Source organism: Engystomops pustulosus, chromosome 5 (assembly GCF_040894005.1).
Source record: "Engystomops pustulosus chromosome 5, aEngPut4.maternal, whole genome shotgun sequence".
NCBI classification, from domain to species: Eukaryota; Metazoa; Chordata; class Amphibia; order Anura; family Leptodactylidae; genus Engystomops; species Engystomops pustulosus.
In genome coordinates, this window is record NC_092415.1 from 22,401,623 (window position 1) to 22,428,378 (window position 26,756).

The 26,756-nt window shown below is 42.0% G+C and overlaps 1 protein-coding gene across 1 annotated transcript in view; it reads left to right on the forward strand.

Moving 5' to 3' along the window:
• Positions 1-26,756, forward strand: part of LOC140132489 (fibrocystin-L-like) — a 136,310-nt gene that overhangs the window by 61,067 nt on the left and 48,487 nt on the right. The window contains exons 23-39 of the mRNA XM_072151315.1: positions 1,275-1,429; positions 1,662-1,819; positions 3,934-4,078; positions 8,179-8,336; positions 10,396-10,518; positions 10,728-10,827; positions 11,755-11,874; positions 12,848-13,009; positions 14,043-14,164; positions 16,410-16,735; positions 17,356-17,498; positions 17,653-17,757; positions 20,227-20,412; positions 20,772-20,942; positions 23,255-23,469; positions 24,570-25,554; positions 26,488-26,733. Coding sequence (XP_072007416.1) covers positions 1,275-1,429; positions 1,662-1,819; positions 3,934-4,078; positions 8,179-8,336; positions 10,396-10,518; positions 10,728-10,827; positions 11,755-11,874; positions 12,848-13,009; positions 14,043-14,164; positions 16,410-16,735; positions 17,356-17,498; positions 17,653-17,757; positions 20,227-20,412; positions 20,772-20,942; positions 23,255-23,469; positions 24,570-25,554; positions 26,488-26,733 — 3,620 coding nt within the window. The remainder of the gene's footprint in view (positions 1-1,274; positions 1,430-1,661; positions 1,820-3,933; positions 4,079-8,178; positions 8,337-10,395; positions 10,519-10,727; positions 10,828-11,754; positions 11,875-12,847; positions 13,010-14,042; positions 14,165-16,409; positions 16,736-17,355; positions 17,499-17,652; positions 17,758-20,226; positions 20,413-20,771; positions 20,943-23,254; positions 23,470-24,569; positions 25,555-26,487; positions 26,734-26,756) is intronic.

A 26,756-nucleotide genomic window follows, 5' to 3' on the forward strand; every position in this document is an offset into this window, starting at 1 on the left:
ATCATAAATCCTCCAACCTCACTCTGCACACTATCATTAATAGCCACACCAGACAGAGGTAGCATTCTTGTTTTGTCTCTGTTTTTATAATAATAATTTATAATTGAAAACACAATTGTAACAAGTATCATAATAATCATGAATCATACCTGGACATCGTGCTATCGTACAACCCCATCAGCACATCAGTCTCCATTTCCGCATTTAAAATCAGTAATAGTCGTTGTGTCGCTTTGATGTAAAGATATCAAGCAGTAAAGCGGTGACCCAGATATTATGTAACTCAGAGAAAGATATCTAAACAGAGACTCTGAAACTATAGAAAACCTGTGAGTCCGGATTGTTCGAATAACAGCACCCAACCTCATACTAGTGTAAGAGCTATGCCCCTAGATTGCATACCTGGATGCTCATTAGCATAAAGTAAAATTTGATTTTAGAATTAAGGAGGAAATAATATTAATAAATATATAATAAAGAAGATCCCACAGTCCCGGTCCCTGGATCTATGAGTAAGCGTCCCTGGTTTATCATGATGGATTTGGATGGTAGATTTCCTTTAAAGGGAACCTACCATCACGATTCTACCGATAAAGGTAGATTGGGTGGTATGTGGATGTAAGGGACGTGAGGATAGCTCTTTTTAGAGCTAATCCTCACGTCCCCGCTAACTTTTACTAAACTTTATTACCTTAATATGTAAATTTACTTTTGCCGCTACTGGGGCGTGGAGTAGCCGGGCACGAGGCTACACAGCGCGGCTACTCTACGCCCCAGTAGCCACGTTACTCCTCCTACCTTGTGTGTGCGGTGCGCAGCATCCGACAAGCTGGAGTTCTGCGCATGCGCAGTAGTTCCGGCCTCGGAGCTGTGGCTGCTCAGCCGCTGACCTGCGTTCTGCACATGCGCAGAACGCCAGCATGTCGGGCGAGGACGCGCAGCTACGAGAAGCTGCGTGCTGAACACACCGGGTAGGAGGAGTAACGTGGCTACTTGGGCGTGGAGTAGCCGCGCTGTGTAGCCTCGTGCCCGGCTACTCCACGCCCCAGTAGCCGCATAAGTAAATTTACATATCAAGGGAATAAAGTTTATTAAAAGTTAGCGGGGACGTGAGGATTAGCTCTATAGGTAGAATCGTGGTGGTAGGTGCCCTTTAACATTAAAGGAGGTTCCAAGCTACAACTTTACTGCTTAGCAATTAAACTTCACTAGAAATGTGAATATAACCTGTGTAATTAGTGCTGGTTTTAATTAATTGTCTCTTATCTTTCTAGCTGGACGTACACTTGTATAGATTTGTTACAACTTGTAAAAACTAAGTACAGGGGAAGAAATTACAATATGATTTATATCTACATTTTATCGAACAAAGATTATTACATAGACGTCGTGTACATTGGACAAACTGTAACTACTGATGACTTTAATGGTAGGTAACCGCAGGTCAGGCTTATGGCTGCATATAAATGAATGTCAGCATTTGGTTCCGGATCAGGTCCGGTACCTGAACCACATATTTTTTTCAAGGTTCAGTTAAACCCGAACCAGATTGAGTCCACTCATCCTTACTACTGATTGGTGATTTTGTTGCTATTACTAATCAGATTATTAGGACTCTTGTTTTCCTCCAATGTATTTTAAGGCAATTTTATGTCTTGCAGTTGATAGAAGAAGTGCGGCCTTATCACAAAGTAGAGTCTTTATACAAGATGTCAGCGTGACCCAGTCAGTGAGCGCTTCTAAGAACCAGTATACCATCACTGTAACGCCGTATAATTGTGGATACAATTTTCCACTTTTTGTGGCTGCGTTTGCACAGGTAGGTAATTGGGTGAATACAATTGTATTTCCAGAAAAAAAATCAGGGTTCTTAAAGGGAGTTTCACCACTAGCCCCGGCACCCATGAGGACGCCACGCTAGTGGTGAAACATGTCGGGGGGGGGGGGGGGGGGGCTGTAGTGTTTCATGTTTTATTTAGCGATCATAGGACCTACCGAATATCTAACATAGTTAGAAATTACGAGTGGCATAATTTGCAAATGGATTTGTGAATGGTGGATGTGTGTCTTCAGCAAAAATATTTGTGATTGAGACTGAATAATTCCTGAAAATTACAGTGGAGCTGCTTACACTCCGACTATTCACGAAAGGATAATGTAATTTAAACAACATCGTTGAGAGTGTTACATTGTATGACACTATTTGATACGATCGATGTGTGCTGACTCAATGGTGACACCTAGTGTCCCAAAATAAAAGCTATCCACACGTGAATTTAAAATATCTTGCGCTCGAGATTCTGTGTGTAAGGAACAATGGGGCAGATTTACTTACCCGGTCCATTCGCGATCCAGCGGCGCGTTGGATTCGGGTCCGGCCGGGATTCATTAAGGCAGTTCCTCCGACGTCCACCAGGTGGCGCTGCTGCGCTGAAGAGCATTGGAACGCACTCAAGTTCACCGGCCTATTCCTAGTGAAGGTAAGTGCAAGCTCCACGGCACATTTTTTTTTTAAATGCGTCGGTTTTTCCGAATCCGTCGGGTTTTCGTTCGGCCACGCCCCCCGATTTCCGTCACGTGCATGCCAGCGCTGATACGCCACAATCCGATCGCGTGCGCCAAAATCCTGGGGCAATTCAGGGAAAATCGGTGCAAATCGGAAATATTCGGGTAATATGTCGGGAAAACGCGAATCGGGCCCTTAGTAAATGACCCCCAATGAATCAAAAGATGACAGTGTGAAGAAATTTAAAACTCCCATCACACATCATTCAAGGCACTAAAATTAAAAAAGAAAATACATCTCTATAATCAGTTTAATTTGAGGTCCTAGTGATTGTAGATTTTTATTACACCTTTTTGTAGTGCCTCATAAAAGATATAAAACTTTTAAATGAATAAATAAAGATTTACTTTTTAGACACACACAAGTGTACCTGTGTTGACAAATGGGTTTCAGTGAGGTCCTAATTGGGCCTTTTTTGTAAATAAATTAATCTGAATAAAAAAATTTGGACCCAGTCATCATATATCCACGTTGTAGTTGTTTAAAATACTTAAAGGGAACCTGTCACCAGATTCACTAATAAGCCTAATAACAAGTTCCCATAGCATTTTACTAACTTGTGTCCACACTGTTTTTAGCTAAAAATGCATAGTTCCTATCCCTAGAAAATTAAGTGTGTAAGCCTGTCTAGGACCCTGCCTGGAGAAGCAAGGTGTCCCAAGGGTGTGTGCCATTCATGTGAAGCAGTGTTTCTCTCACCTCATGTCTGTAGGGTCCTCTGCTCTGCACTGCTGGAAGAACAGACATGAGGTGAGAGTTGCACTGTCTCACATGATAGCACTTGCCCTTGGGACACCCTGATTCTTTGGGCTGGGTACTAGACATGCTTACACACTTAATTTTGTAGGTGCCAAGTAGGTTTACAAACATCATTTTCTGGGGATAGGAACTGTGTTTTTTTAGCTAGTGTGGGAACAAGTTAGTATAGGTCTATTGGAACTTGGTATTAGGGTTATTGTGAAAATCTGCCAGGTTCACTTGAGAAAAGAGAAGATATGAACACAAAAGCCCAATGTAAACAGAAACATTCACTTCTACTGGGCTCTGGGACCTAGCTTTACTAGAATCTCATTGAAGTGAATAGATCTCTTACCATGCATGGAGGACCAATTCTTCATTGTTGTCCTTCACTGTTTTAACTTTAGGATAAGTTTGGATAAGTTTAGTGGATGTTCCGACAAACTCATAGAAATTTACTGAACCGAGCCATGAATCACAACTTCATTTCAGTGATTCTAACTTTAGTCCGGTAAATCCTGTTTGTCAGAACAAACTTGCCTCATCTTTAACTTTTAACCTTTATCCGCATAAGTCTAATTACCAATGTCCATCTGATGTTGTACTTATTACCCCCTATTATATCATAGAACACAATCACTCGCTCAGATTCAGCCATCTATACATCATCCTCTTGGACACAAAATGCCTCAATCCAGATAAATCGAACCCAAACGGCATCCCCTCCCATCGGAGGAACATTCAGCATTAAAGCTTATGGAAGAGAAATAAAAGGTACAGTTATGTGTCAGTCATCAGAAATCTAGTCGTTCTGAACACTGCTCTGGTTATGGGCTAAAACATTATTGGCATGAAAGATTAACATTTTTAAGATATATTAAAATATAGCAAAAACTTGATAAAAGATTTGGAATTTTATCCAGATTCCCAGTACTTGGCAGAGAATGTTGAGTGTAAATTGTTATGCAGCCCCCGTACAGTAAAATCAAGTTCCAGCTTTTGGGAAGAGGGGGTAAACCACAGAAGACCAAAATCGGGAATGGGCTGTAGTAGGTTAAAGGCGCATTATTACAAGGAAATTATTACGATTTGTTCATTTCTAGATAAATGTAAAGATATTTGTGTTAACAAAGTAGATAAAGTAATATTCACCGATTGTATTCCTGTAAATAACACCCAACCTTGTGCTCGGACGATGACATAAGCCAACACCTGGGACCGGAATCTAAGTGATACCTTGGTCTTCACCAGAGGCCGCCGCAAAGTGGGTTGGATTGCACCAGGTCATTCCACAGGTGCAACTTGTCCGCGGTGGCAGCCAAGGCGAGGTGCTGAGACATTGAGGGTCATTTACTAAGGGCCCGATTCGCATTTTCCCGACGTGTTACCCGAATATTTCCGATTTGCGACGATTTCCCCTGAATTGCCCCGGGATTTTGGCGCACGTGATCGGATTGTGGCGCATCAGCGCTGGCATGCATGCGATGGAAATCGGGGGGCGTGGCCGAACAAAAACCCGATGGATTTGGAAAAACCGCCGCATTTGAAAAACAAAAAGTGTCGCGGAGCTTGCACTTACCTTCACCAGGAATAGGCCGGTGTACATGAGTGCATTTCAGTGGACTTCAGCACAGCAGCGCCACCTGGTGGACGTCGGAGGAACTACCTTAGTGAATCCCGTCCGGACCCGAATCCTCCGCAGAGAACGCGCAGCTGGATTGCGAATTGTAGTCGGGGACAGGCAGGAGGTCAAGGCAGGCAGCACAGAACTGGGGTCACAACGGGAATTCGGAATAATAGCACAAGGCATTCAACAAGCGTTTTCTAAGGCTGTGAGTTACAGCTGGGAGAGGCTGGGTTAGAAGGGATTCTGGGAATGGCCAGCACCAATCAACGGTGCACTGGCCCTTTAAATCTTCTGGAGCCGGTGTGGGTCTCTCGGAGAGGGGCACAGGTGACCCTGCGACCCGAGCACCCGTGACATGCTCATCTCCAATATACTATGGTCCCCTCTGTTCCTTTTCCTGTAGCATATTTTACGATACAGTACGATATTATAGCACTTTATTGATGCACGGGCTGGGGGCGGGGGGGCGGGTGGCGGATAATTCTTTTGTACATAACTTCACCCCAATTGTTACATACAGCTACAGTTACATACATACACTACAAGAGGCACATTCATACATGTTGTTAGTTCCTTGGTTGCGTACAAACATAGTTATAGGACATTGCAATACAGCACATACAGATTGCAGGACCACATTGTATTACATATGGGGGAACAATTACAGTAGAAAATACCCTAGTGACAATAATAAATAGACACAGGCTAAACAGACATGCATAGGGGTTACCACAGTAGGGGTGCCAGTGGGGGTAGTAACTGTGATTGAGGTGATACAGCGGTGTGCTGCTGCTGATGCTCTTGTTGGTTTGGCAGAAGAGACACTGCCCATAGCTCCATTTTTGCCAATTACTGGGGCTTATGCTGCCTGTTGTTGGCTACTACTGGAGCCTTGGCACGGCATTCCTTCTAACTTGCGGAAAGGCTCTGTTTGTGATCTCTTACACTTACGCACACCCTCCCTCACCCTTACAACAACCAAATGCTTGTACACTCAAAAACGAAGCCCCAATGCTCTAAAATGCACTGAGACCATTCTAATAAAGACATCAACCCGATTCCTGTCTATTGTGTTTGGTCTTTGGTGTGCACCGTACTTCACCGAGCTCCGACCCCTACATCAATTTGCATCCATTGTTGGAACTGCATCTCAACAATTCAACAATTCAAAGCAATCATCTGAATTACAGTTGTTCCTAATATTTAGAACTTTGCTCGCACCCTTACACCAATTTATGAAAAATACTATCACCCTGTGAGCGCTTTTTGCCTCTCCCCCTTTCTTTCTCCTGGTTATATGATTGGACCTATGGCGTTTCGGAGTACAGTCCACTTGGTGTAGTTTCAGGTGTCCTTAGGTCAGGTGGAAGCTGCCAAGCAGAAAGGTTTTATGTGCACTGAGATGATGGTGAGACAAGGAGATACATTTAAGAAGGTGGTGATGCCTTGAAGGACTCTTCTGAATGATGTTAAAATGGAATGGAATTTTTTATTTAAGTTTTATTTTTTTTTATATTTAAGAATGTAATTTATAACGCTATTTAATATGTTATTTAAAATGTTAATAATTGTTTATATATGAGGTCTATTAATATATTTACTTCTGGGGCTATTTCAACCAAATATGTGGTTGATTTCGAGGACAACTACCATCAGGATTATGGATTATAAACCAAGTACACTTACATGCTTGTGTGTGCCCCCTTTGTCAGGATCTGTTCTTCTTTAATCTTTTTATGCCTTTGTTTTTACGAAAAAAGGCTTCAAAATGAGCCTGAGGGGCTCCATAGAAGGTAATGGAGCCTGGAGCCCCTCAGGCTCATTTGCATAGTTTTTAAATCATATTTTCTTAAATATGGAGGGCATAAGAAGGTTAAAGAAGAGCAGATCCTAATAAAGGGGGCACGCACCAGCATGTAAGTGTATTTGGTTTATAACCCATGATCCTGATGGTAGATTTTCTTTAATGGGTTTTTTTGGCACAATTTTAACCTTTCCTTAGGATTGCTCATCAGTGCTGGAAGTTTCTAGAAATCAATTTGGATGAGTGTCGCAGTCTCTTTACTTCCCTCCAAACACAGCGCCATACAATGTATAGTGGCTGTTCTTGGTCTTACAAATTATCCATGTGGCTGATGGATGTGATGTTGTAGACATAGGAAGTATAGATGAGCGAACCGAGGTTTAAAGGGATATTCTCATTTGGGCATGAAGATTACATTGAATTAATCTACCATAAACATACATTTCTTCAATTGGATGTTATTTAAAGAAATGTTCCTGGGTAAAGATAATTTCCCATAAGTGTAGTCATTTTGCCATCAGGGAGCGGCGATCCATTGGTATGACAGCCTCGGGTCTTCCGAGGCCCTGTGGCTGTCTCGCTTGAACCCATTCATTTCAATGTGCGATCAGTATGGCAGTATATGGTAGGATCAATCAGACAATCTACGGTTAAAGTACCCTAGGGTAAAAAAAAAAATTAATTACTAAACAAAAAATTAAAATCACCCCCTTTCCCTAGAAGTCATTTAAATTTTAACAAACAGTAAAATCATAAACACATTAGGTGTCGCCACGTCCAAAAATGCCCGATTTAGCAAAATATAATAACGTTTTTTCACTGCGTTTAAACCCCAAGTCGAAAATGTCACTTTTTTGCCATTTTGAAAAATATAAAAAATTCTATAAAAAGTGATCAAAAGGTCGTACAGTCCTACATGTAGAAGCATTGAAAATGTCCTCAAAAATTTCCACAGGTGGTTTTAATTTTTGTAAATGTATGAAAACGTTATAAAACCTATACAAATTTGGTATCCCTGTGATCGTGTCGACCCAAAGAATAAAGTAGACATGTCATTTGGGAAGCACAGTGAAAGCCGTACAGGAAGCACAGGGAAGCCCACAAGAATATGGCGCAAATGCGTTTTTTCACCATTTTCACTGCATTTGGAATTTTTTTCCTACTTCCCAGTACATGGTGTGGAATATTAAATACCGTCACTATGAAGCGCAATTTGTTACACAGAAAACAAGCCGTCACACAGCTCCTTACGTGTGAAAATAAAAAAGATAGAGTTTTTGGAGGTGGGGAGTGAAAAAGGGAAATGAAAAAAAGGGCTTGGTCGTTAAGGGGTTAAGGGCTCCCTCATCAACTAGGATAATCAATGCCCTTTTTGAGACTGGCATTGGTATCCAATACAACTAATTCTTTTTTATGATTGAATGTCAATTGTTTGTTCTGCAGATCTCAAGGTAGACATTTCTGCAGCTGATCTGAAATATGCATTGGAGACTATTCCAGAGATGGGACAAGTCTCCATTTTTGGAAGATATGGAAGCTGCAGCGGATACACATGGCAAGTAAAGTTCTTAACGGCAACAGGATACCAGCCGCTGCTACAGGTATATAAGATTGTAACATTACATCATGTTCTAGATCTGGTGGGTCAGAACATATCAGTATCTGCAGTTTGGACCATCTAAAGCTGCAGACCGAATGAGGTATTGGCCCTGGAGAGTCAATGGGGCAGATTTACTTACCCGGTCCATTCGCGATCCTGCGTTCTCTGCGCTGGATTCGGGTCCGGACGGGATTTATTAAGGTAGTTCCTCCGCCGTCCACCAGGTGGCGTTGCTGCGCTGAAAAGCATCGGAACGCACTGGAATACACCAAGCAGGGCTGAGTGAAGGTAAGTGCAAGCTCCGCGACAGATTTTTTTTTTTAAATGCGGCGGTTTTCCGAATCCGTCAGGTTTTTGTTCGGCCACGCCCCCCGATTTCCGTCGCGTGCATGCCGGCGCCGATGCGCCACAATCCGATCGCGTGCGCCAAAATCCCGGGGCAATTCAGGGGGAATCGGCGCAAATCGGAAATATTCGGGTAACACGTTGGGAAAACGCAAATCGGGCTCTTAGTAAATGACCCCCAATGTGTAATTATACCTACTATGTGTGTAGCGAGAGAACTGTAAAATATGCATCTATTTTCAGGATTGTAGCTGGATTCAGAGCTTAAAGAGGTATTCCCACAAAGACAAGATTCTTAAATATACACAGGATAACAAAATAACACATTCTCTAATTCACTGTTATTAACAAAAATACAGAATTTCACAGATATAAGTCCAACTTGTCTCTATCAGTCCTGATATTTAGAATTTTGGTTGTCCCTGAATACGACCGTAAATCTTCTGACTATGGTAAGGTTCTTCTCAGAAATAGCTTCTCTTGTCTGCACACTGCAGTGCTCTCTGCACAGGCACAGCTCAGACACAGGCACTTTCTGCCGGCAACCAGCAGCATGCAGAGACTTACTCTACAAGCTACAGACAAGATAAGGTCTTTATCTGTGAGGGAGGTATATAGCTGAGCTGACTCTGTGGGGCTTATTTACTACGTGTCCCTGAGCACACTTTCGTCGGACTTTCCAACTATTCGGGATGTGCATGGCTTTGACAGGTATTTAACAGGTGTCCGCACTGGGATTGTGTCGCACGTGATCGGATTTGGGCACAGCTGCGCTGGCTCTCATGCGACACAAATCGGGGGGTGGGCCGTCAGACGATCCGACTGATTCGGACTGAGCGCGGGATTTAACTTTCACATTGTGTCGCAAGACAATGCACTTACATGCACCAGGAAGAAAAAGGTGAACTCAGTCGGACCTGAGCGACACATGCAGGATATCGGGCGCATGATCTTAGTGAATCGCGGCACAGTGCATTATCGTGCACTTTCTGTGAACTCCATGGAGCGGGTAAGTAAATGTGCCCCTGTGTGTGTTATAGGTAAGATACCAGAGCTGGATTGTGTCATTGTAATTTATATCCATCTCATGACGCTGATCTGTCTCATCTCTCTTTCTATGTGTCAGATACTAGTGAATGTTCAGAAACTAAATAAAAGTGTAGATAAACCCTGTACCCTGATAATCTAAGTACATCGTCAGCACACAGCATCTCATAGCACAGAGGGATCAGGTAGTGTCCTCTTAGCTAGTGCCGCCCACACTCTGGAATTTTAGAATGACCACCACTGAGTAGTAGGAGCTTAAACAGCATTAAAACTGAGTATAATTGTAAAGTCAGGGGTTAAAAATGATCTATAATTTGTAAACATCACTAGAGTATTAAAATGTGAGAACTTTCTTACATGGGCAGACCCCTTTAAGATCGCTTCATTGAACAAAGCACAGCCTCTGCCACCCACCACTTCCCCCGTAATTGCTGTCGTATACAAACAGAAGCTGCTACAACTCTGACTCAGCAGGGCTGTACTGTATTCAGTAAACAGATATTACAAACCATTGCACCCCAGTGCTCCAAGTCCAGCTGCAATCCTGGAAAAAGATCATTTTTTTTTTCTGGCTGCTAACAATACAAAGAAAAGTGAGATTACTCACCTCTCCAGGGACAATACCAAACACTGTCTACAGCTAAGTGTAAGTCATGTGTCTTACTCAGGTAAATGATTCCAAGGTGACCGGACAGAATGCAACAATACAAGCAGTAAAATTATCTGAGGGGGGGCTGTTTCGTCAGCGGCTGCTTGGAGATTTGTCAAGAACACCAAACAAACAACCCCAGGTATGAGAAATTTACATTGTCTTGTACTAGTAGTATATAAATGTTACCCTATTCATATACTACTCAATATGTCAGTAATAAGTAGTAGCACTGAGTCACCTATAAGTGACCTCCATATGCAAATGAGGTTTGTATTCATATACATTTATATATAAAATCCATATAGATAACCAATAAATAGATACAAATCCACGTGTTCTCCATTGTAGGTGGAAGTCTACATTAATGGGATTCCTTCAAAGTGTTCTGGAAACTGTGACTATACCTGGAATAAGAATCAGACACCAGCTATATATTCTGTCAGTACAGGTAAAGACCGACATACTGATAGGGCTATTTCAATAACACTTTTGGAGTCCCCCATTTAAAGCGTTTTTTCGGTTTCATTAATTTTATACTGAGGGCTCCAGGAATTCTAAAAATAATAAAGAAGTAATACTTACCTCTCTCCGGAGCTCCGATCCAGCGCTGTTCCTCCCATCACTAGCGCCCTCTATTGGTATACAGAGGCTCAGGGGTGACATCACGTCTACAGCAGGTGACTGCTACAGCTTAATTCAAGCCAGAGGCCGTAATAGGTCCACGCCAATGCAAAGTCACCATCGAGCCTCTGTATAGCAACATAAGCAGGCAGTTTTACTTGCTGTAGCCTATAGTATTAAGTTTTATAATTCTAGACAACCCCTTGAAGTGCTAGTTTAGTAGAATGGGAAGAAATGGTAAAGGGAACCTGTCATCAGAAATTGACCCAATAAACCACTACCAGTATGTTGTCAAGCAGCTGAACACTTTCCAGATTGGGTTACTTTCATGATCCAGTGTGGTGGCATTGTTCAGAAAATCAACTTTAAAGTGAGATGTAAATGTGTTATATAAAGTCACGGAGGCGGGGTTTTAGCACCAAAGTCAAGCTCTCACTGTAATTGATGGTCCTCCTTCCAAAAACATCACTAACCAGATCTCCTGAAGTCAGAAGCATGGTGGCAGTCACAGAGGAGGAGGCGTTCATTGTTCCACACCTTGACTTCAGTGCTAAGCTCTCCGCCTTCTTGACTTTATGCAACCAATTTACATCTTTCTTCAAAGTAGATTTTCTGGATGAGGCCACCTTACTGGTCCATGAAAGAAACAATAACTAATGATATATCAGGCCATTTGCTGATGACAGGTTCCCTTTAAGCTATAAAAATAAACGAATAACAATAAATCTCATTATGTTTATATTTCTCTTTTCAGTTGTCAGTGGATTAGATAAACTGTTAATAATAAATGGGACCGGATTTGCTAACAGCACGGCCGGTGACACAACCTACGTGAAAATTGGAAGCCAAACTTGCACCATTCTTGCCCTCACTAGTAAGTTAGCACATAAGATAAAAATTAATTACTCCATAGGATTTTATCATGACATATCACATAGGGAGACCCCCATTCAGGACTCCCCCCCCCCCATTTAATAGCCATAGTGCAGTTTCTTGAATGGACTAAATGTGTTGTAATACAACATCTTCCCTGTAGGGGTCACTGGGGAGTTCAGAAAATGGACCAGAAACAATCAGTTGGTCACCAGGGTGGGTGGAACAACCCTGTTAAAGCGGTATTTCCATGAAGACAAGTGTTTTAAATATACTCAGGATAACAAAATAACACATTCTCCAATTCACTGTTAACAACTAACAATAATTCAGCATTTCACAGATATAACTCCAACATGTCTCTACCAGTCCTGGTAGGGTTGGGACGGGAGGACATATTGTTCTCCTGTCCGTCGCTGCACTGAGCTCCTCTCTGCAGCGGCCCCTCCCCAGACACTTCATGCTGCCAAAGAGCAGTGTGAGGAGACTTACTCTACACGCTACAGACAGATAAGGTCTTTATGCAGGGGAGGGTGGCATATAGCAGTGCTGACAGTGTATGTTATGGCTGAGATAGCAAAGCTGATAATGTCACGTGTTATATGCATGTCATGGATCTCATCATCTCTCATCTCCCTCATGTGTCAGATACTAGTGAATGTTTAGAAGCTTAATAAAAGTGTAGATAAACCCTGCACCCTGATAATCTAAGCACATTGTCAGCACACAGCATCTCATAGCACAGAGGGATCAGGAAGTGTCTTAGAGAGTCCCCGCGCACACTCTGGAATCTTACACTGACCATTACTGAGTGATAGGAGCTCAAACAGCAATAAAACTGAGTAACATTGTAAAGTAAGGGGTTAAAAAAAAAAATTTGAGAATTTTCTTTCATGGTGAAGCCCTTTATTTCATGGAAATTTATGCAGATTATCTTTATTATGTGTTCTAATCTCAGTTTTTTTTAAATGTAGACAATGAGATCCGATGTCAGGTCCAGCAAGCCAGCGCCGGAACATTCCCCATCAGTGTCTACGTTGCAGAACTCGGGTTTGCAGTGTCGTCCGGAGGAAACTTGACCTTTACTCATCAGATCAGCGTCTCCTCAGTCTCTCCATCATCTGGAAGTACCGCAGGTATTATTATACTCTAGGAAAGCATGTTCATAAAATACAACACAGAAATAAATCTGGATTTTTATATCTCCATCATATTCCTCAGCGCTTTACAGATCATGGGGGAGATGTACATACAAAATAGGATACCACAGAGTAATAATATGGTCAGATAGGACAATGGGAATGAAGGTCCTACTAGGAGGTGTATCGCAAAGCAGGTTCTTAGTATTAAGGGGTTTAGTAAAGCAACAGGTCTTCTTGTCAGTGTATAAGGTAAGTGGACAGAACTCTTTCTCCTTTGGCTGTGTTCACAGTGGGGCTTATTTACAAAGGGTCCGCGGATCGCATTTCCGTTGGTCTTCCCGACATTTTAGAGATTTGCCCCACTGTGACAGGTATTTAGAAGGGGATTGTGTCGCACCTGAACAGATTTTGGCGCAGTGGCGCTGGCTTCCATGCAACAGAAATCAGTAGGTGGGCCGTTGGACGAACCGACTGATTCGGACTGAGCGCGGGATTTAAGATTCAGATTGTGTCGCAGGACAATGCACTTACATGCACCAGGAAGAAGAAGGTGAACTCAGGTGGACCTGAGCAGGGAAGCGACACATGCAGGATATCGGGCGCACGATCTTAGTGAATCGCGGCACAATGCATTATACACGGACAATGCACTTTCGGTGATCTCCAAAAATTAACATGTCCTCTCTAAAATTAAAATAACCTGCTTTGGCTACGACAAGAACCCCAAAAGTACAAATTTTTATGTTGGAATATTATATGTATGTTTATGAAAAAACAAATAAAAACAAGTTTAAAAAAAATAACATGTCCTCCCGGATTTCTGAGACACATGTACTGTGGATTGGATGTTTGCTCAATGTTCTTCATTGATCATTTCCAATGTATATGTAGATCAGGAGTGGAAAATTTTAAGTCACCTAAACAGGATGTAGTTTTCAATCTGGGTGAAAATTCCATCATGTGTGAACAGATGCTTATGTAAGCGAAACTTCTATGCATTAATATTTAAAAAATGTTTTCCTTATAGGAGGAACCTTAGTAGCAATTTCTGGCTCTGGATTTAGTGATAGCTCAGTGGTAGAAGTTGGCAGAATCGGATGCGCTGTTGTCTTCGCCAATCTGACTGTGATCACCTGCCGCACCTCCGCAGTAAGTTCTGTGTGAATAAAGACTTTTCAGCGATATTTTTGTTCTTCTTGTTTTGGTGGAGATGAGGGGAATACTTGTTTTTTTTTTGTTTTCCAGTAACATACGATTTTGGGATGTGTTCACGCTTCATTTTTAGTAAACGCTTGGAAAAACTCCTGACATATACGCTGGGTGTACCCACTGGCATATAGTGGCAGACAGAGGAATAGTTGTTAATTTCGTCTTCTCAGTATAAGACATATCGGGGCTCATTTACTAAGGGGGAGCGGACCGCACAAACGTCGGATATTCCGACGATTACCATTTTGCGCTGCATTTAAAAGGGGGATTGTGTCGCACGCGATCGGATTTTGGCGCATCGGCACCGGCTTTCACGCGACACAAATCGGAGGGCGGGCCGTCCGACGATCCGACTGATTCGGACTGAGCGCGGGATTTAACATTTAAATTGTTTCGCAAGACAATGCACCTACATGCACCAGGAAGAAGAAGGTGAACTCCGTCGGACCTCAGCAGGAATGCGACGCATGCAGGATATCGGGCGCACGATCTAAGTGAATCGCACCGGACTTCATCTTGTAGAACCCCCCAATCGGGGATAGTGACAGGACTGGGTAGGTAAATGTGCCCCATCCTGTGAAAAAGACAGGATAGAAAGACGTAGCAAGCTACCTCCTCCATCCTGCTCCCGCATGCTGAGCGACATAATACACTCAGCGGAGGCATCAGAAGCCTATGGGGAGTGGATACAATATATTGCATCCCGGGGCCCCAACTGCTGAGCAGATACGTTACTCAGCAGGAGGGAGGATGCCGGTGATGTCACTGACCATATAAGGACAGTGACATCACTGGGGAAACACCCATCGGCAGTATGGTCGTACACCCAATCACCGGCAGCTGCCCTTGTTCTCTCTTCCCCCTACATTCAGGGGAAGGAGGAGTCACTGGGTGACATATCCCATTGTATAAACATACAGTGGGAAACTGTGCCATATGTTGTAAGGATATTCAGGAATCCGCCCGTTATTTCCTTACAACGTATAGTTTAATTTATACGGTTGAAAAAAGACACTTGTCCATCAAGTTCAACCAAGATAGGGAAGGGATTGGATGAGAAAGGGATTAAGGGGAAACAATTCTATATAACATAACTAGTGATGAGCGAGTATACTCGTCCGAGCTTGATGCTCGGTCGAGTATTAGAATACTCGGACCGGCTCGTTGCTCGGACGAGTATTTGCCCTGCTCGATAACGAGCATTTAATTTAAAAAAAAAAAGTGAAGAACAGTAAAAAGATACAATTAAAACATTTAATTTAATTGTTTAATTGAAGAAAACAGTGAAAGAACACAGTGCAGAACAGATTGCAGATGTTCGGGAACATCTGCGATCTGTTCCGGAGACACGCGTGCAGAACGGTGTTCTCCGCAATAGTATTTGAAGAACAATATGTGTGAAGAACACATTACAGATGTTTGGCAACATCTGCAAGTTGTTCTCTACACATATTGTTCTTCAAATACTATTGCGGAGAACACCGTTCTGCACGCGTGTCTCCGGAACAGATCGCAGATGTTCCCGAACATCTGCAATCTGTTCTGCACTGTGTTCTTTCACTGTGCTCGTTAAATTTATAATTTTACTGAAAAATGCTCGGGTCTCCCATTGATTTCAATGGGGCTCGTTACTCGAAACGAGCACTCGAGCATCTGGAAATGTTCGGCTCGAGTAACGAGCACCCGAGCATTTTAGTGCTCGCTCATCTCTAAACATAACCATCAATGTTATTTAGGTGTAAAAAGGCATCTAAACCCTTCTTGAAGCTCTCTGCTGTCCCTGCTGTGACCAGCGCCTGAGGCAGGCTATTCCACAGATTGACATTACTCTGTAATGTTGTAAGTAAATTATTATGTAGAAGTACAGTTAGTAGGTCATGTGGTAAAATACTGACATTACTGAATGAATTTGTGACAGTCAACAACAAATGTACTGTTGAATTTGGCAGTTCTAGTACATGGAGACAACCAATGTTGGGTTGTAGTTGGGAGTTATGGTACACGGAGTCTTAAGGTAAGACAAGATACGTTAAGTAGAAAGTTGTAGTAAATGGAGACTGTCTTAAGATAAGACTACATACCTGCAAGATGCGATTGAACACAGTAACCAGCTCCTACCTGGGGCCTGAATAGTTCTGTAATGTATCTAGTAATGTCCCTCTAAGTAACTAATCTTATGTTTCAGGGACTAGAAGGTTTGGCTGATGTTACTGTTTTCACCAATGGACTCAATGGAACCTTACAAAACGCCTTCAACTTCACTTCTTACTCGGCACCGACCATCACTGGAATCAGCCCTAGTACCAGCAGTGTTCTGGGGAACACAAACCTGACCATTTCAGGCTCTAACTTCCAAGATCAATCAGCGGACAATGCTGTGTATATTGGGAACACCCTGTGCTCGCTTCTGGAGTGGACACCCACCAGTATAACGTGTCTCCTGCCGGCACTTCCTCCTGGGTCATACAAGATCCTGGTTCAGTTTGGGAACCGGGGATTTGCGATTTCCAGGTATATTTGCTATTTTTATTATTTTTCTATGTCTATCTCCTCTTGACAAGTGTGGTTAACCTTTTGAGGACTTGTGAGGATGACTATAAGTATTCTCAATGTCAGCTTTCGAGTATCTGCAGGTATAACCAGTAGATGCCTCTTACCTCGAAAGAAGAAAACTTCTACAAATTGTTACACTGCACCGAATCTTACATAATCACATCAATTGCTGTATCATGAAAGTATTTTCCTTTACGGAGCACCTTATGTGGGAACGTGGTTGAGTTGCTTTCTACGCAAGCCAACAATTTTCATGTGTCGACAGGACCATTCTTGGAATCGGGCTGGAAATTAATGTCGTCCCTTTCCAAAATTGGATAATCGTGGGTAGAATTAAAATTTCTAATTTGACTATGCAAATTAGCTGCTCTACTTCCTGTAAGAGATTTGGAGTCGCTACACACTCTTAGGTCATCTTAGGGGGTTTTCTTGGAACAATATTTCTCACTTTTGAACATGTCTATTATTGCAGCTCAACTTCATTCCATAAACAGGGGCAAAAGGGCCTTTGAATCTACCCCAGTGTAAATAGATATGTACACAGTGGATATACTGCAGCTTTTTTTGTCTTATTGTAGGACGGACAGCGAAGCCTCAATTAGATATATCCTGGAAGTGAACAGCATCTTCCCACAACATGGATCCCTGTATGGAGGTTCTCGGGTCACATTGAAAGGATCTGGGTTCAGTCTTGACTCAAATAATAATCAAGTACTAATAGGTAAAGTACAAACTGGGTATCAAATAGCACAGCAAAGATTATTGAACTGACAATGTGCCCAGTGAATGTAGAAGTATTACATCTTAGGTGACTTTGTCAAATGATTTACATTGTCCAGATACAATTTCATACTGATATATGTATTATGTTCTAGGTTCCCTCCCATGTAACGTCTCTGATAGTTCAGCCAGTGAGTTGATCTGTGTGATACAGAGACCCGGTACGGTATATACAGTAACCAATGGAGGAAGACATTCAGGTGAGTACAGACTTCTGCCAGCACCAGGCAAAACATTGCACATTACCGAGTGTGAGCTGCCACATTTGTTTCCTTTGTTGCCATAATTTACCTGCCCAAAGCTGGATCAGATGAACCAAAGTGACGCTTGGCTTTCAATTCAGATAAGCCAGGATCAGATTGGTACATTTTACCAGCCAAAGTGAAACGTATGCACGGCAAAGATGGCAATAAAAGATGGCCCAAAATGATCAGATGAAAAAAACTGGTGTATAAATGCAATGCCCAATATATAATAGAGAATAAATACAAATCTTTATTTCATACACCTAAAAACATTTAAAAGCACAAGATGATGACGTGTATGGATCCAAAAGGTCTGCTAAAAAAAAAAAAAAGCAAACCACAACCAATAACTCCCCCCACACACAAAAACATGTCAAATATATATAAAAAGCTTATACAGTATAATGACACTGATCAAGAATGTAACAAACCATATATACGGTATATATGCACACTGTGTGTATAGGTCCACAAACAATGTCCAAGATACCATCAACTATAAATAAATATACACAAACAAATAATATCTGAATGCAAATTTAGATACATGTATCACAAGGGCATAATGGATGAATATCTGGAATCTGGAAAGAGATGTTTTAGGAATCTTGCCCCTCATGTCTCATTAGTTGAGAATATGGTACTGGTTGGCTAATTGAGACGCGAACAACGTTGGTCAGGATGGATAAGCTTAGGGTCACCCACTGACAGTGAAGAGCAAAATTGGCATTTTGGATTTTGAACCTAGCAGAGATATTAACTCAGCAACATTTGGGGGCAGAGGAAACATTTTATCTGCACCAATGTAGTTTTCAATGTGTCCATGACAGTTCAGGGGGTGAGTGGTATCATTGTTGGGCTTAGCTGGGTGGTCGCCGTAGATCTCTCCTTGCAGATGACACATTTCTACACACCTCGGGACTGATAAGGATGGAGCAGGAAAGGGGTTCTGCAGGACCTTGCAGATAGCCATGGAGCACTCCTGGTTTGTGATGGTCCTTGGCTGTAGTTAAAGGGAGGCCGTGATGTTAAGCAACAAGGCTGGGGATGCAGGACAGTAGGATCCAAACTGGTCCAAACCAAAATTTTATTTGCGGGAAAACAATAGTGCAGGATCCATCACATGCAACAGGATAGGCTGAAGTAGAGCTAGCTTTCAGTTTGGCTATGGTTCTGACCTTAATAATTGCCTCGGGCGGCAAGGTTTTGACCTGTGGCTGAAACTTTCTTCTTTCTATAGCACTTTCAGAACTGCCAACTCACACTTATCTGCTCCTCAAAACTAATCACCCTGAACCAGGGCAGAACCCCTTTTACAAACTATGGTATTTCCCTCTATAAGGTTCTGAGCTGCCAGGCAATGATACAGTCTAGAAATTGAAGTTTTTCCAGCACTCGATCAAATCCATAAATATCCAGTTTAAAAACAACTTTTATTCCATCATATTAAAAAGTGAAAAAAAAAATTGTCATGACATAAGAAAAACTGACTCGTTTCAGATCTAGGTGTTTTTCCACCTTGCACATCTCATAGAGGGTTTAAATATAAAAGATCTCTCCTAGGAATAAAGACAGAAGCAGATTGATCAAGGATCACCCATATATATATATATATATATATATATATATATATATATATATATAAAAATTAGAAGGTATCCCACTCTTGGTCACTACAGTTGCAACAATTACAATTATTTGTTGGAGCAGATCAAAGGACCCCTTTAAAAGCCATTGAAAAACCACAGCCATCAACACTTTTACAGGCATCTCAATGTATTACTGGTGCATTCAAGCTGTTGCGTGGCAGTAAAAACTGGAAAATTCACTACAAGATGTGTATAAAATGCACAGTTATATCCTGAGTTCTGAAACATCCGTCATGTGGGTAAGGGCTCTCTCACATTGGCATTGGTGCTCAGCTTCCGTTGCGTTTTGTCTCCGTTGTGTCTCCGTTATTCTTCCGTTTTGTCTACAAGCCCGCCAAAAAATCTAAAGGTTTAACATTTGGAAACAACACATCTGGTTTTTCAGCCTCATCACTGAAAAAAACCTGATGTTTCATCAGTTCTTTTTGCGGACCAGTAGACTTCTATTGCCTTCCATGATCCTCATCCATGAAAAACATAGGACAGTTTCATAATTTTTTTCCACAGAGAAGGGATGCATGAAAATACAAGCCAATGTAGTGAGCTCTGTTAATACTGGTGTAAAAAGTTGAGCTGTTGCCTATTAGAACCAATAAGTTTGCTGTTTTCTTAGAGTCTCAAAAAATTCTGATTGGTTGGTGAACAAGTTATGCAATTGCTGTACTGGTGAAACCTTTTCTTTTATCCTATTATATTTTAACACATTGCATAGTATTTTTGTATAATATGTTGCATTTAGTTTCTGCATTGATTAATAAGTATATCCTTTATGCAGTGTATGGTGCAGGTTACGCCTGGTCTCCATCCAGCCTGGTGATATCTCCAGGAGATACTGTAGTTTGGCAATGGAGCTCTCAGCCGCTCATCCTGGGTATTGGATACAGAGTATTCTCAGTGTCGGATCCTGGCAACTTCACCTATGATGGAGTCTCCTTTAACAGCGGGGATCGTACCCTCTCAGGTATGCAGCTACTATATCAGTGTTTTTATAGCTTGTGGAGTTGAGGATATTTGTGACGATTCTCACACGTTTTGCTACCAAAACTTCACATTTTCCTCATTAAATTGACATATGATGAAACAGATCATTATTTCTATTGAGCATACAGGTAAGTGGTCACTGCTGGTCACTGATCTGCACCTCCAATTCATTAGGAAGAGCCAAACACATGTGTACTGACACATCGATCAGCTGATTGTAGGGGTTAGTGAGGGGGAAGATGTTTAACCTATTTTCCCTGCTTTACATGACACTTATTGGCATTACTATGCTTAGTAGTTGTATGGTTTTTGATAACATTGTTGTTTTATTTCTTGTAGGCGTCTTTTCCTATCAGTTCACATCTCCGGGGGTGTATTACTACAGCAGCGGGTATGTAAATGATGGACAGTTCATAGTTATGCAAGGAGTGGTCAATGTGATCCCCATCAGTGACCAGAACAGCCAAGTGCGTGTGTACGTGGGAGGACATGAAGCCATCTATGCCGCTGGTAATTACACACAACACTGCTATCAGGGCCGGCGCTAGCAATGGGCATACCAGGGCAACTGCTGGGGCCCAGAGCTGCTGGGGGGCCTACATAAGGCTGCACATAAAGAATCCAGGGAGGTGGAGGGGCTGTATCTGATTAATCCATATGGGGTGAGGGGGGCTTTATAAAAAAATAACCATGAGGGGGCTGGAGAGGTCTACTGAAACCTGGAGCTGACCCTGACTACTATACTGGCTGTAGAAATAGTAGTGAGCAAGACCTTTACAATATCATACCTTAGACCAGATGCCTAATTTAATTTTTTGGCCGCAGGAGAAATCCCTCCATCAGAAAAAAAATAGATCAAATCTAAATAAAGGTACTCTGTCACCAGATTTTACCCCATTATACTAGCAGCCCCCTCAAATAGGGGATAAAATGTCCTTTTTTACAATTCTCTCTTTTTGTAAAAAAGATAAAAAAATCTCCTCCAAAGTCATGTGAAAATGAGCAGAGAGGAGTCATATATTGTTTGAAATACAAGTTGGCTGTGGGGTGGGTGTCACTTCAGATCCCCCTATCTTTGGTTCTATAGGACCTAGAAACATGGTCTTACATTAAAGATGAGAATCTCATCTTTTCGATCCTCTTGTGGTTCTTTGATCTGGCTGGGCCATATAACTGGCATATGAGGTTATTGGCCATGTACCCTTTTGTAGTTCTGGAGGGAATTCTATGAACATTCTTGGTGCCAATGAGTCTTCTCAAGGTGTAAAATGGCTCACACCCCCATGGAGTGAATTACCCTATCAGCTTGTATTCTGCATAAAGCACGATAAGTTGGGGATTGTTGTAACTTCTCTGATGGACATGAAAAGACCCAACATGTGCCCCTGTTCAATATATTTATCACACTGAAGAGAAATCAGCTCCCTCATCCACCCTTCCCTCAGGAATTCTCTTCAATGAGTCACACTCAACCAGTAGTGGATTATTATATAGCCGGCTTGGGCTGTAGCCCGGAGCCTAAGCCCGGAGCCTTCTATAAGACCCATGGCAACCCAAAGCACCTAGTGAATTTTATACGGAGAAAGAACTTCACCCATGCAATTCTCATACATATGTTCCTTCTCTCAAGGAGAGGTCCTCTATAGGTCCAGACACCACAGATTGAAAGCAGCAGAAGGGACACTTCCTCCATTCTCCAAGAAGCTGATTCTAGAACCATATGTAGAAAGTGAATTCTGGATTTGTAGGGGTTGCAATATTTATACATCCAAGGGCCCAGGGTGGTCTTAATCCTCCCTTGCACACAACCAGTATCTGTCTTTTTCTAAGGGAAGAAGGAATGAGCTGGAAGTCCGGCTGAGCTGTAAGAAAATGAATATACTGGACTCGAAGCTCAAAGGAAAGTTGATGATGGGACTGACATAGGGTCATTTACATAGATGTTGAGTCAGTTTTATGAATGGACTATAGAACTTTAATGGCATGAGGAGGAACATTATAGAGATAGTTGTCCTGCTGTGTAATCACAGTTTTCAATTGTATGTTTAGTTTGTGTGGGTTCGTTTAAGTGACATTTTCTGGAGCGCGTACCACCGTGCGCCGAAGCTGCTTCACATATAAAGATTACAAAAGTGTTTAAACCGCAATATGAGAATAACGAAAATATGCTCCGGCACCAGCTCACCCTCAGCTGGTGCTCGGTATTTGAAGCTTAGAAGTACAATTTCATGTGGTAGGTTTCATTTAAATGTATTTAGTTCCCCACTCTATTATTTTCAACCCCAAGATCGGATTCCCTACAAATTTAAGTCCCTCAGAATACAATTTAGCTTAACTCAATTGATACAAATAAGAACCCAGAACAGACTATACATTTTATCTGCATTAGCATCTATGGACACTTCGAGCCCCTCAGGCTCATTTGCATCCAGTCTTTCATCCAGGTGGTAGATGCCCTTTAAGGCTATTTAGCACCAGGGCTTTGTGTGTGCCATCACATAACTATGTTCTATAACTGGACCAGAACTTATCAAGAACCAGGAGAGAAGAGAAAGTATTCTGGACACAATTAGTTCCATCCAATCTTTATATTCTGCTGCTACTTTCTGGGATTACAGGGGTCAGGAGAAATGTATAGATCAGGAGATAAATGGGCAAAATTGGTTTTCTAGTACAAACCCAAAAGTTAACAAAATCTGTATCTTGAGTTTTATATTTTGCAGTACACAAGATACTGGCCCAGACTGTGAATCTAATGATTCTGTCATCAGTCATTTGTAGGGATGGATTGAATGTAGTAATTTTTTGTCATGTTTTTACAGCTCCGCTTCCCACCACCCCACCGAGCGCTTGTGTCACACCAGATCCAAAGTGCACACAGCTCATCTCCCCGCCTGCCAGTAACTCATCCATGTGGTTTGGGTTCTCAGACTGTTACACACCGGTTATTACCAAAATTACCCCAAATTCTGGAACAATCCACGATTCAATAACCATCACCGGAAGAGGCTTCAGTAACATCACTTGTTCCAACCAGGTATACCGTTTTATCAATCAGCCTCATCACATTATTACAACTGTGTCTGACTATGATAAATGACTTGTCTTTGTAAATAATAAATAGGAGAAACTGAAATTATGATTAACAATATCAAAACACAGCGATAAATGAAATCTAGTAATTGCACAATTTCAGTCACATTGGATCGGAGTGTGACATATTCCTTAAAGGGGTTTTCCCAGGAAACAAGTTAGGCCTTATCCAGTGGATAGAGCCTAACTTGCTGATCGTTGGAATCACTGAGACCCTCAGGTTCCTCCTTCAGACCCCTCGTCGCTTCCAAGTTAGGCCCCACCCCTTTAAGGGAATATGATGTATCTGCTTTGGCAAACTGGAATAATTTTTTGAACGATTTTTATGCTGCAGAAAATATCCTCCCTTTTATCTATAGAAGTTTATACACAGAATTAGGCAGTCAATCCAACCCATCAAAATATTCCTGATATCATGCCTGATGAAGGGACCTTAAAGCTTGATTGTAACATATTATATTTCAACTGGCCACACAATCTCAAGAAGGTCTCAGGAATATTTTCAACTGTACAAAACTTTTTTTTTGCGTCCTTAGAGTCATGCTCATCCTAAAAGAGAGGTCCCTGCCAGGGATCATAGAGCGTTGCGGATCCTGACTTAGCATTTTCCAATTTTTAAGAAGAGCAGGTCGAATTGCCCATTCGTGTGCCCTAAACCCAAACAAGAAGGGAAATCTCTCACCCTTATCCTTTGGTTCTTTTTCCTTTCAGTACAGAACAACTCGCTTTGAGTGATATTAAATGCTTTGTAGCCCATTATTGGCATCAATAGAGGGTACCAGTGGTCGAGTAGACTTCTCTACATTTATTAAAGTGTTTTTTGTTAGGTTCCTTTAGTATCTCTCCAGACTCCAGAGATCTTACAAAAAGAAACGGTGGTGCAGAGGTCCTAGTAAATATTATATTTCAATATCTCATGAATTACCATAATCTGATTGGCTGTCTTGTGTCTTAAAATTTTGTAAAAGCTGCTAGTTGTCAGGGTTGGCTTATGCTTCTACCTCTACTATCTTAGACCTGTTTTCCTTTTTCTTTTCATTTTAGGTTTTAATCGGAAAATATCCTTGTATCGTGTCTTCTGCTGATGAGAATACAATCACTTGTAATGTGGATCCCCAGGGCTCAATGGATATTGGGGTTGCAGAAATGGTGTCACTGACTGTAAATAACCTGGGCAATGCCATTAACTCATTAAGAAATGAGATGGACAGAAGATTCGCCTTGATACCCCACATCGACTACATCTCACCAGTCAATGGGTCCATTACAGGGTCTACCAGAGTCACCATACACGGATCTGGGTTCCTGAATGTAAATAATAGCATTGTGGTGACCGGGATAGGATGTAACATTGTATCAGTGAATTACACATCTATTGTATGTGATACGCTATCTAGTTATTCCCACAGTCTTAATGTTGGGGTAACAGTGAGGGGAATCCCTGCTCAGTGCAATGGATCCTGCACCTTCACCTATTCAAGCGATTCAGTACCACACGTCTCTATTATTTCCCCAGCTCAAGTTGGAAACACGTCCACCACAATCTACATCAATGGCCTTGGATTTGGGATGGATGCTGATGATGTAGCTGTTTATGCCGGAGACAAGATATTAGATGTGTTAGCCGTCAACGACACATACATAACATGCAGAATAGACCCTCTTCCTGCCGGAAACTATCCTGTTAAGGTTGTTGTATTTAGTAAAGGTTTGGCTCAGGGCTATTCCACCGTGACCAGTCCTGCTGAGGCCACTCTATTGACACCTTCTGGAAGTGTTTTAGGTGGAACTCTTCTACTTGTACATGGAAATGGATTTCATCCTACCAACACCACAGTGCAAGTTGGTGGTTCCCCGTGTCCAATAACTGCGGTTACTCCTGGTAGTCTCCAGTGCATTACTCCCTCCAGCACCACTGCCCGAATTACTACTGTGATCATCCGTGTACCATCTGCTAATTATCCATCACTCAGCTTCTCCTACTCCGAGGCCGATACCCCAGCAGTAACATCAGTCCTTCCAGACACAGGTATGACTTTTTGCAGACAATTTTAATATTATAAGTTACATAGTGACTAGTTGTAGCTGGGCTGGGAATGGGACTACTAGTTATAGATTGATGATATACAGATTGTAAACCTGCTGCTCTATTTTCTTGATTAATCAGTTCTAAATTGGTATTAAATCTGACAATATTGAAATAATCTGCTGATGCAGGGTGGTCATATGTGTTCAACCGAAGACTCCGATTTTTGTAGGATTGGCTGACCTGTTCATTTGTATCTGTGTTGTCACCATTCCACCATTCCATATTCCGCTAAGAATGTAGACACCGAGGAAGATTAATAAGGCAAAATGGGTCGTACATAAAAAGTTGGCAGACACAAGAATGGGCTGGCTTTGTACTGTAGTCGCCTCTTTGTTCCCGATGGTCATAGCTAGTCAGAGTATTTCTTTAGCCGACCAATATAAAATAAACCTATTAGGCCACATCCATTATTCTGTCTGACTTTGCACTGAAAGGAACATCTTTGGCGCTTGCACGTGTATTTATAAAGTATCTGCGCCAGTTTTGTGTCGTGGCTATGTCGACAAGGCAGAAAAAATGTGTGTGTTACTGCTTAGTCGGAGTTTACAACACTTTCAATACAGCACCTCGAAAGTATTGTGTCGCACGCCGTATGCTGAAGGAGCACCAATATACAGATGGTGCATACTTCCTAAGCCGTGCAGGGGGCGCCAAATTATTGTAGTCTCCACACTGCGGAGGCAAACTGCACATGTGCAACCCACTGCTTCAAGGGATCTCTGTTTTCATGATTATGAGGTTCTGAGGTTTTCAGACCTGACCTAACCGTAATGCCCCTTTAGAGTTAACTGTGCCAATGCTTACAGTAGTAAATAAGAGTTTAGGATTTGCTTGTCAGATTTGTAAATCTTCTACTTTATGTGGTTTTATTAGGACCATCAGGAACCACCATCACAGTGTCCGGTTCTGGTTTTGGTGCGGATGTTTCAAAAACTACAGTGACTATAGGCAATGCCACATGCTCCATCGTAGCAGTGTCTGATACTGAGCTGAACTGTACAGTAGGAGATTACTGGGGAGGAACATTCCCTGTTTCCTTCACAAATGAGAAGGGATTTGCAAGATCCAATGTAAGATTCACCTACGAACTCAGTATGACCGGTGTCTCCCCAAATCAAGGTAAGTCTAATTCTGGTAAAGTC